Source organism: Parasteatoda tepidariorum, chromosome 1, assembly GCF_982258835.1.
Source record: "Parasteatoda tepidariorum strain Cologne lab strain chromosome 1, Ptep-v5.0, whole genome shotgun sequence".
In the NCBI taxonomy this organism is placed as follows: domain Eukaryota; kingdom Metazoa; phylum Arthropoda; class Arachnida; order Araneae; family Theridiidae; genus Parasteatoda; species Parasteatoda tepidariorum.
This window is the reverse complement of record NC_141755.1, coordinates 62,770,989-62,782,777: the sequence shown is the minus strand read 5'-3', so window position 1 is coordinate 62,782,777 and position 11,789 is coordinate 62,770,989. Positions and strand designations below refer to the sequence as shown.

The 11,789-nt window shown below is 34.7% G+C and overlaps 1 protein-coding gene across 1 annotated transcript; it reads left to right on the top strand.

The window, feature by feature from the left end:
* The first annotated feature begins 208 nt into the window (after positions 1-208).
* Positions 209-7,049, top strand: LOC147816481 (uncharacterized). The gene is made up of 2 exons (XM_087156582.1): positions 209-229; positions 1,938-7,049. Exons 1-2 carry the CDS (start codon positions 209-211, stop codon positions 7,047-7,049), a joined length of 5,133 nt encoding a protein of 1,710 aa, XP_087012708.1.
* The last annotated feature ends 4,740 nt before the right edge of the window (positions 7,050-11,789 follow it).

Sequence of the window (11,789 nt, the reverse complement as noted above, 5' to 3'; positions counted from 1 at the left end):
CTCTGATATGGTTAACGAAACTTCTCACTCAAACTCTGTTTTTAAAAACAATCTATCTTGGGAATGGAATATGTCAACTTTTTATTTTATTTAGAATAAATAATACCAACTTTTAAGTAACAATATTAACTCTTAAAACTAGCTTTAAAACAATTTTAGGATTTATTCAAAAATTCATACATTTAGGACACAGTGATATCTCGCATAGATGACGATTGCACCAAAGAAAGTATATCACAAAGATGAAAAAAAGTTCCGTCAAAAAACAGTTTTCTTAAAAATAAAATATTCAATACAATGTATAAATTAAGTTTCTCTTAATCTTATGAAATTTTACAGTTGCCTTCGTGATTTTTGTTATTGGATAATTATGGGTTTCTGATGATTTACTATTCAATGGAAGCACTTAAAATCATCCACAAACTAACTCAGAATAATCAACTTTATAAATATGTAAGAGAATTCTATGTAATAGAAATAATTATAGGCTTTCCTTACATATGATGTGATATTGGAGATATGCGTTTTGAAATTTTTCCTATTACTTAATATTCAAATGCGTAATCGAAATTATGTAATTAAATATAACATTTATCTCCATTTGTTGCTTTATTTCTGCAAAAAGACATTAACGAGTGAGATTTCAGCTCAACGGGAGTAAAATTTTGTGTACAAAAATAATTTGAAATAAGGAAAATTTCGCACATTCTTGCTAAACAGTGAGATTTAAAGTAATTTATTTAAAATATAATACTTGGCGGCTTATGCATCTGCAAAGTGCAGGTTAGTATGAATTAGCTGAAAGTCAATGGCAGTTTGGTGAAAATGGGATACCAGTTCAAGCCCTTTCTTCGTCGTTTGGTTGGGGTTAAAATTATGTGACGTGCCCATCATTGCAGTTTAAAGATACAGCTCAGAAAAAATGAGGTTGAATGATGTGGTTTATTTAACATGCGCTTTACCTTCAAGCGAAAGAAATAGTAGAAATATAGAAAAAACAGAATAGAGTGCTAATTTTAACATAGAAAGTACTCGTTTGTTGAATACTACTTGTTTAATACTACATTCCACAGATGGCGCTATGCGCATCCTAATTAATTATTCTTTGAGCTTGAGAAAATAAATAGTGTATGTGTATCGATTCCTGTGTGTGGAGTGTTTCAATGTTTTCGGTGTATATTTCAATATTCTAAGTCATCTCCGATTCCAGTAAATTGTGACAAATTCTAACTGATTGGTGAGATGTCTAAACGTTCCACCTTTAATTTATAGTTCCAAGTCCATACAACAACCGAGTCAGGTAAAAATTTATGAAACATTCTTTTTCCCGCTATTTGCTAATTCATTTGGTCAAGTCTCGCCGGAACCCAGCTGAAATATTCTAATTCAAAATTCCTGGCTTGTTGTTGTTTCGGCAAATATTTTTTCTAAAATATTGTCATAATTCAAAAAAGTAAAATTCGAATTTTATTCATATATGCTAAGCTTAAAACGAAAGAAATGTTTGTAGTGTAATATTTCAAATTCAAGTGTATTCAAAAGGGTTTAATCTGCTTAAATGTGCTTATTTACTTATTTGATTGATTAATTACTTATGTGCTATATTACTGATGTATTCTGCCATTGTCATTCCTGTAATATAATTTACAAAAAACTTTCGTTTTCCCCTTCCCTTTTATTATTGTTTTCTTTATTACTGTTTCGTTTTATACCGCTGTAATTCTTTTTGCAATTTCGCATTCTCCCCCGTTCACGTTCACAGGCGTCAGTGGAATCATTTTTGTTTGGGCTAGACAGTTAGACTTTTGTAAACAGCTCTGTTCTGTGGTTTTTGATTTAATAAATTATTTTTCTTATTCTAATATATTCTAATAGATATGGAGGCCTTGTTAAAGAAAAAAAAGAGTATTAAATCATCGATTACTAAATTGCAAAAGAAAACAGAAGAGGAAATTGGGAATTTAAATAATGCGGGTTTATTGGCTCGAAAAAATAGATTTTTGGAATTTAGAACTGAGGCAAAAGAGATTTTAGATTCTATTATAAGTATTTGCGAGGAAAAGGATGAGGAAACTTATTCTACGGAAAAGGACGACATTTTAGATGCGTTAGAGTCAGTACTTGTCGATATCGACACCCGGCTTTTGCCTCCCGTAGTGAATTCCAGTTTTGAGGTTAAAAACCAAAGTTCTGGCCAAGCTTCTGCCTCATCTCAGTTTGCTGAAGTGAAACTTCCTACGTTATCTTTACCTACATTTTCTGGTGCAAATGAGGAGTGGCTTGCCTTTTCCGATCTTTTTGAAGCTGCAGTCTCAAACAATCAAAATTTGACGGGAGCGCAAAAATTGCAATATTTAAAGGGGAGTTTAAAATCAGATGCCTTAAAAATCGTAAACTCTTTATCCATTACTAATGATAATTTCGAAATCGCTTGGAAATTGCTAAAAGATAGATACTTTAACAAAAGAGAAATTATGTCCTCCTTAATGAAAAAGTTTATCAATATAACGCCCTTGAGTGGAGAATCATCCACACAAATTTTAAATTTGATAGATTCCACTAAGGAATTCGTAAGAATGTTAGAGTCCCTGGAATACAAGGTTGATCCAACTACAGATACTCTTTTAATGCACATGATATTGTTCAAGCTTGATGCAAATTCAAGAACTTGGTTCGAGAGAACCTTTCAAACTGATGTCATTCCGAAGTTGGACGAACTGTTGCAATTCCTTGCAACACAAGCTAGATCTATCCCGAGTTCAACTACTAAGAGAAACATTCAAGGAAAGGTGACTTTGGTCGCGTCCAACGCCCAGTCACAATGTCCTCTATGTAATGGAGATCATACATTGTCGAAATGTGATACGTTCTTAAAATTATCAGTTCAAGGCCGTTTAGATTTCGTTAAATCGAATAATGTTTGTTTTAACTGTTTAACTCGATTTCACAGTGTGAAAACTTGCAACAGCAAGTTTAGATGTAAAAGGTGCAAAAAACCCCACCACTCTTTACTTCATATCGAAAATGTTAGCGATAGGGGAAGACAGAGTGCTATAAATAAGTCAAATTCTAGTGAACTTTCTATCAACGCTCCTGCGTTTTCGCCTGCCCTTATTCCAAGTACTAGTCAATTAAGTGATAATTCTAGAGTGGTAGATGTTACATCGTGTATTTCGGGTGTGGGGCCAGACGTTCAAACCCTCCTCTGCACTGCTCTGATTCAGGTGAGAGATATTTGGGGTAACTATCAGACCTGTAGATGTCTTCTGGACAGCGGTAGCCAGGCTTCGCTTATTACAAATGAGTGTATTGAGAAATTGGGCTTGCAAAAGGAAAAGGCCAATGTTCGCATTTCGTGCTTAGGCGCATCCAATACGCGTACAAATGGGGTTGCTGAGATTCAATTCACCTCACATTTTTCATCTCAAAATTCCTTTCATGCATCCGTCTATGTGATTAACAAAATTGTAGGCATGATTCCACATCACGACTTAGATTCCTCAATGCGCGAATTATTTGGGGATATTTCTCTGGCTGATCCAGCATTTTACAAGAGTGCTCCGATTGATGTACTCCTTGGTGTTGACCTTACTTTGCCATTGCTAAAGGGTCAAACATTATCGTTAGGTAAGGATAAGCCATTTGCCATTCGTTCAGAACTGGGTTGGATAATTGGTGGTAAGGCAAATTCTGGTGGTCAAAAATCTCTACATGTCAATCATATTCAGTTAGAATCGGATCTTCTAATCAATAAATTCTGGGAATTAGATTCTTTACCATGCGTCAAACCCTTAACTTCTTTAGAAGAGGCTTGTGAAGATCATTTCGTAAAGACACATTCTAGGGATGAGAATGGCAGATACACAGTAAGGTTGCCTTTTCACACTTCTCCCACGCGGTTAGGTAATTCAAAACAAAATGCAATTCGTAGGCTAATCAGCGTGGAACGTCATCTCATTTCTAATCCTGAGAAATACAACCTCTATCGAAAATTTATGAAGGAATACAGTGATTTAAATCACATGGAACTGGTTCCGGACTCTGACATTAATAAAATCGAAAGTTTATACCTTCCTCACCATGGAGTTGTCAGAGACACTAGCTGCACAACAAAGCTTCGTGTAGTTTTTGATGCGTCCAGTAAAACTTCATCCGGACTCTCTCTCAACGATCTGCTCCTGGTTGGTCCAAGAGTGCAACCAGAACTTTTCCCTATTCTCATCCAGTTTCGACTTTTCAGTGTAGCCATTTGCGCTGATGTTGAAAAGATGTTCCGCCAGATTAAAGTTCATGAGGAAGACGTAGACTGGCAAAGAATTCTTTGGAGGGATTCTCCAACCGAACAAATAAAGGAGTATCGTCTTATTACCGTTACGTATGGTACGTCCTCGGCACCATTCCTCTCCACGAGAACCTTACGACAGCTTGCCATAGACGAACAAGAAAATTATCCAAACGCTTCAAGAGCCACCCTTTGTCATTTTTACGTTGATGATTTGCTGAGCGGGAGTGCAACAAAACAGGGAGCCATTCAACTGGTGTCCGAACTGCAGGAGATGATGAAGAGAGGAGGATTTTCTCTACGAAAATGGGTGTCAAATGATCCTGACGTACTAGCAACCATTTCGGAAGAGTTAAAGACCGTTGATTCCAAACACATGATAAACGACGACCAACCGGTCAAGATTCTGGGAATAGCTTGGCTTCCAGATGTTGACGCGTTTACCTTTACCATCACCGTCAATGAGAGCGACGTATGGACTAAACGCAAGGTACTTTCCGAAGTCGCAAAAATCTTTGACCCCTTGGGCTGGTTGGCACCTACAGTTATCACTTCCAAAATCTTCCTCCAAGAGCTGTGGAGTCATCATCTAGGCTGGGATGAGGAGCTACCAGACTCTCTGGCAAGTCAATGGAGAGTATTCCAAAAACAGCTTCCTCTACTTACAAATATCAAGATTCCACGCTATATCCTCATTCCACAGGCTACCGACGTACAAGTACACGGATTCTGTGATTCTTCAGAAAAGGCCTACTGTGCTGCTATATACATTCGTTCCAAAGATGCAAACCAAGTCGTGACATCTAGACTGCTAACTTCCAAGACACGTGTCTCTCCAGTAAAACCACAGTCTCTACCTCGACTGGAACTCTGTTCTGCCTTACTTCTGGCCAATTTGTTACAAGCTACCTTGCCAACACTAACTGTGCCAATCTCTGAGACATTTGCATGGTCTGATTCCAAGATCACACTGGCATGGTTGAAGTCCGAACCAAGAAGATGGCAACCGTTCGTAGCTAATCGAGTAGCACGAATTCAAGAGCTGACTCCTAACGTGCACTGGAACTTTGTGAGCGGTTTGGAGAATCCAGCTGATTGTGGAACGAGAGGGATACCACCAACTAAACTAGAAAAGTGCGACTTGTGGTTCAACGGACCTGATTGGTTAAATAGTTCTACCTTTCCTAATGGAAGGTTTGAAGATGATCCACAATTAAAAGAAAACATGACTGCCGAAGCCAAAATAACCAAGCTGGTAATGTTGAATGTAGTTGATGCTACTTTCAAGGCAGAGTTTTTTCAAAAATTCTCGTCTTGGAACAAACTGAAAAGAGTAGTTGCCTATTGTTTTAGATTCATGAAGAACTGTTCTGTCGCTGCAGATAAAAGAAACAAATCCTTCTTAACAACGGCCGAATTGAATGAAGCCGAGAAGAGAATTGTCAAATTCATCCAACAAGATCATTTTCCGACGGAAGTCTCCTACCTTTCAACAGGCAAGCAGCTTCCTTCGACTAACAAGCTTATTCCCTTGACTCCGTTCTTCGATGATTCCGGAATAATTCGTGTCGGTGGTAGACTGAAAAATTCATTGCTTCCAGAATCAAAGAAGCATCCCATCCTGCTTCCTAAAACCGACCATATTGTGAACTTACTTATCACGGATTATCACTTGAAACTTCTTCATGCCGGACCGCAACTTCTCCTAGCAACTCTCAGAGAGAAATTTTGGATTCTCTCAGCCAGAGATGCAGTTAGAAGAGTGGTGAAAACATGTATCCCATGCTTCAGAAATCGTCCAAGGCTCGCCGAGCAAATCATGGGAGATCTTCCAGAGTCCAGAGTTTGTCCCTCTTCTATTTTCCAACGAACTGGTCTTGACTTCGCCGGCCCATTCTTAATACGGAGCTCCAAGGGAAGAAGCAGCCGCAATACTAAGTGCTACATATGCGTCTTCGTCTGCCTCGCAACGAAGGCAGTTCACCTTGAAGTCGTCAGCGACTTAACCTCAAAGGCATTTATTGCTTGTGTAAAAAGATTTGTGGCACGCAGAGGTAGACCTTCAGATATCTTCTGCGATCAGGGAACCAATTTCTACGGAGCTAGCAGAGAGCTCAAAAAGGAGTTCCGGCAGTTGATGAAGGAAGATGCCCTTCAACAATTCCTGGTAACAGACAACATCACCTTTCACTTCAATCCTCCATCTGCTCCCCACTTCGGAGGCATTTGGGAGGCTACAGTGAAATCGTTCAAATTTCATTTGAAAAGAGTTGTTGGAGATGCTAGTCTCACCTTCGAAGAACTGGCCACGCTGTCATGCCAAATCGAGGCATGCCTTAACTCAAGACCACTATGTGCATTATCTAGCAGTCCAGATGATCCGTCTGTTCTGACACCAGGACATTTCCTGATAGGAAAGGCATTGACAGCTATTCCACAAGCTACGGTTCCAGACGACATCCGTCAATGCGACCGTTGGCGATTACTTACAAGAATGACCCAACATTTTTGGAATAGATGGTCTTCTGAGTATTTGACATTGTTACAATCAAGATCGAAGTGGCGTATCTCTAAAAAGAACCTTGACATCGGAGATCTTGTCTTAATCAAAAACGACAACTTACCCCCACTACAATGGAAGTTAGGGAAAGTCACGGAAACGTTCCCTGGTAAAGACGATAAGGTTCGTGTGGTTAAAGTAAAAACTCATACTGGGGAACTTGTGAGACCTATAGCAAAACTGTGTCCTCTTCCTATAAACACTTGAACATTTGAAATTATGTATGTAAAACCAGTTGCCTAATTTTATTAATTGAAGTGTGCTTTATTGTCAATTGATTACTTAATTATTGTTTAACTAAATTCATTAATTTTGAAACCCCTCCGTGTTTCAAGGGGGGCGGTATGTTTAATACTACAGTCCACAGATGGCGCTATGCGCATCCTAATTAATTATTCTTTGAGCTTGAGAAAATAAATAGTGTATGTGTATCGATTCCTGTGTGTGGAGTGTTTCAATGTTTTCGATGTATATTTCAATATTCTAAGTCATCTCCGATTCCAGTAAATTGTGACAAATTCTAACTGATTGGTGAGATGTCTAAACGTTCCACCTTTAATTTATAGTTCCAAGTCCATACAACAACCGTGTCAGGTAAAAATTTATGAAACATTCTTTTTCCCGCTATTTGCTAAATCACTACTAATACAGGATGACTCAAAATGACAAGTTCAAAACCAAATACTTTTATCGCAACACGTCACAAACTCATTTTGTAAAGTGTTAAGCTACCAAGGCTACAAAACAACACAATAAATTTTTTTAAATGTAAATAAAAAGTCTATTGCATTTTTTGATAGTTTATCCCTTTAATATCATTGTACCAAAATGTTGAATTGACTTTTCGTAAAAATTTACAAATAACAGAATAATATATATCGAGCATGGCACAGGACCTGGTGTGACGTTGGACGTATTTTGTTGAAATAATTTAATTTGTGTAAGAAAACGAATTAATAGTACTTTCTATACAAATACTAGTTGAAATTGTTACTTATTTGGCCGTGATAATTTCTTTTGAAGGTTGCAAAGGATTATTGACAGATTTGGAGCAATTAGAAACAAATGTAGGGTCATCAACCAAATAATATGCTATGATTGCAGAGTTTCGGATGCTACTTAAAAAACATAAAAGACGTCACATGAGCGTTGATGAACAAGAAAGAAGGCTAAACTAACACTTAAGACTGTTAATAATGGAGAAGAGACTTCTTATGGATCTAGTATTGATACATTATAGGCAGTTGCAAAATTTTACATAGTTATATGTATTATTTATCATAAAACTTTAAATGCGATTTTCTCAAAACAATGTTTATTTTACTTGATGAATCTCTAGGGCAATTTTTAACCGATTTACTTCAAATTTTGAGGCAATATTCATAATATAGTTCTCGTTGTACATAGAGGTGTTTTAGTTTTGTTGTTTGGTTTTGAGTAATCACCGAAAAGGTAATTTGTTTTAGGTTATTTTTTTAAATTTTATTTTTTCAAACGCCACTGTTATGTGAAATTTATTTTTTAAAAATCCTACGTACAACGAAAACTATATTCATGTATTTAAAAAAAAATCCAAACGGTATCAAATTTGTATGATTTTTTCAATTTATGAGCATAGTAAGTTAAGGGTAATTTAAAACATAAGTTAGAAATATTGTACTATAAATATGCTAATTTTTTATACATTTGTATTTGTAATATGATAAAATGATGATTAAAATAAGTTCAAGAATGTTTTCAGTTAAGTTTATCATAATCATTACAAATTGTAAAATTCATTAAAGAATCCTTTCTTACAGGCTTTCTATTCCACTTTAAGTACTCCACCTTACCTTTAAGTATTCCTACTTTTCACCTTTTATTGCAACTTAAATATTCAGAAAGTAAATTATATAGTTGAATTTACATTTTATATTTGGCAATATAATATAGTTTATTAAAACGTTCTTAATAAAAATTACAATATGAAAGCAAAAAACGTTTAAAAATCACGTTTTCAAGTGTGATTATTAAGGGAAAATGTATTTTTATCACACCTAAGGCAAAAACTTGCGGAGTTTTTCTTTTTTGCAATTAAGTTTTATAACTTCCAACAATTTTTTCAAAAATGTAATGAGTCATAAATTTTTTTCTTCAGGTGTGAAGAAATTAAATAATTTTTCCTTTCTATCCGCTTAAAAAAAGCATTTTTTAAATTTTTTTTGAGAAAGAAATATTAAGAAAAGAGGTAAATTACACGCAATTTATAATAGAACGAAAATAATTTGCTCGATTTTTTTCTAGATTTCATTACTTAATGACTAAACCTAAAATGTTTTATGCGCTTGAAACTAGAATGTAATATAATTATACACCCAAATAAAGTGTGGGAAAAATAGTTCAGCCCCATTAACTTCATCCCCTAGCTTCCGGCTGAATAACTTATTTTATTACATGATTACTCATTGTAATAATTCAGATTGCTAAAGAAAAAAAAAGATTTTTTTAGTTAATATTCAATGATAATATAAAAATTTTAACATAGTGAAAGCTAAAATTAATAATCAAAATAGCTTAATGAATTCAAAAAAATGATAAGTCTTAGTGAAGTTCGTTAAAAATTTAGTTTGAAACATTTTCTAAACATGCAAATTTTATTGTTTGCGATTCGATATGGGATACATGAATATCACGTTGTTTATTATGCAATATTTTTGGAGATTATGAGTTCTCAAAAATCGTAAGAAATGTGGTGGGTGGACAAGGCATCACTTCCTACATTTTAGGTGTGGTTGCAGAAAATTGTTTTTTAATTTCCCCTCAACAAAAGTAAAGCTGTTCATTTGCATACTGTCCCCTAAATTATTTGGAAACAAACTGTAACCGCACCTTTGTGAAAAGAAGCAATATTGCTCGAGTAAATAAATGTGTATCAAATATGAATGTATTTTCCATTTGTTATTGTGTTAAAATAATTACGATAGAAGCAAAATAAATGCGTTTCCGGGATATAAACAAAGTATGTTAAAGGGTTTGTTTTGAGTCACTTACTACAATGGCGTTTTATATAAACTATGGTTTAAGTTTTTTCATTTTTTTTGTACTGTTTTTGTTTGTAATTTTGCTCAGCGTGGGAATCCAAAAAACGCATTTAAAGAACACGATTTTAAGATTCATAACATTTATAATTTTGCAACGTTTATAATTAATAACACACACTGTCGTAGCTTAAACGATTAATTATTTTTATTTACATTTCGCACTACTTATTTCTTTTTATTAAAGATGCATAATTTTATTTTTTTAAACACACGACAAGTATTTTCAAGACAAAATAAACGAATAGTAGCAGTATTCTATTTTTTTTGTCAATGCGTTCCATGATATCTGAACAAAATAAAAAAAACATACAACAAAGCATAGTACTAATTATCGAACTGTTTAAACATTAATGGGGATTTCAGATACATTAGTTAATCTAGAAGTATCTCAGAAAGTTTGGAGTGTATAGAGTATTAAAGAAAGATTCAAGTGTTAATCAAATGAGTGAAATTAAATCTATCTTAATAATTTTTGTTACGGTTTCTAATCATTTGGAATATTCTCTTAGTCTTACTGTTCATGAAGTTAAATTTTATTGCATAGCAAATTTTCATAAAATTTATATTTCTTCTAAATCCATTGTTTTGGTTTTTTACTTCATATAAATTGACTAGTCCTATCTAGTTTCAGTGTTTGACCGTTTACTAAATGTAATTTTTTCGTTGTGAAAAAATTGAATCATTTTATTATTTGATTTGGCATTTTCCGTTCGAACGAAGACATGGTTCACTATGCAATCTATCTTAACTCAACTTTTCCGGTCAAATACTCTGTGATTACGTTTCCTTGCGAAGTCTTTGTTTTAAATATCGGTGCGAGTCGGGAGCAGAATTCGAATCAACCAGCCAACGCTGGGATTCGAACATGTGTAACTCCATTGGGAGGAGAATGCTCTATCCCAGTGTTTCCCAACGTGGGGCCCACGCCCCACTGGGGGGCAATTTGATTGTTTGGGGGGGGGGGGGCAATTCGAAAATTGACTGGACACGAGTTTAACCCTTTTGCTCCGGGTCATTTAAATGCAATGTTAGATTTCCGTGCCAAAATTGAAAGAAAAAAGCAAATTCTTAAGTAATTGAGGCCAATAAATATTACGTGACTTAGCGATTTTTTAGGCGACAAACCTGAAATGAAGTATCTGTTAACAGTCGATCGTAAAGCATTTGTCAGTTACCATCTTTGAAAAACTAAATATATTAACTTAGCAACTTCAAGGAACAAATGAAATTCTGTTTGATGCAAAAGCGAAGATATTTGGTTTCATTACCCTTATTGAGTTATGTCAGAAATATATTAACAACAAAAGCTTTGAACAGTTTCATTGGCTCCAAAAATGTGAAGTAAATGATACCGTTTTACTTTTATTGTCGATTATCTGAAAATTCTTTCGGCTGATTTACAAGAAATATTTTCTGATTTAAAACAAATTGATTTTCCAACACGGATGATGCAGTCAATGTTAGTGGACTTGTCTGATATATGTCAAATATGCAGTATCAGGAAGAACTCGCAGAAATGCTAAATGATGAGTCACTTAAAACTTTATTTAATATAAAAGGAGTGATGGCATGGCTTTGTGAGGAAACAGAAATCAAATTCCCAAATTCAACCAAATGTGCCAGAAAACTATTGTTACAATTTCCATCTTCATATTTAGCTGACTGTGGATTTAGTTCTATAAATGATTTACTGGTAAAAAAAGAAATCACCTGGATGTAATAAAAAAGGGAGACTTGAGACTGAAGCTAACTAAATCGGAATATAAAATCTCTGTGCAGCAAGCATCAAACGTAAGGATCTCAATAAATTAAAATATTAAATTATTATAGAAAAATCTTAAAATTATTTCGAATTTGATTATATTAA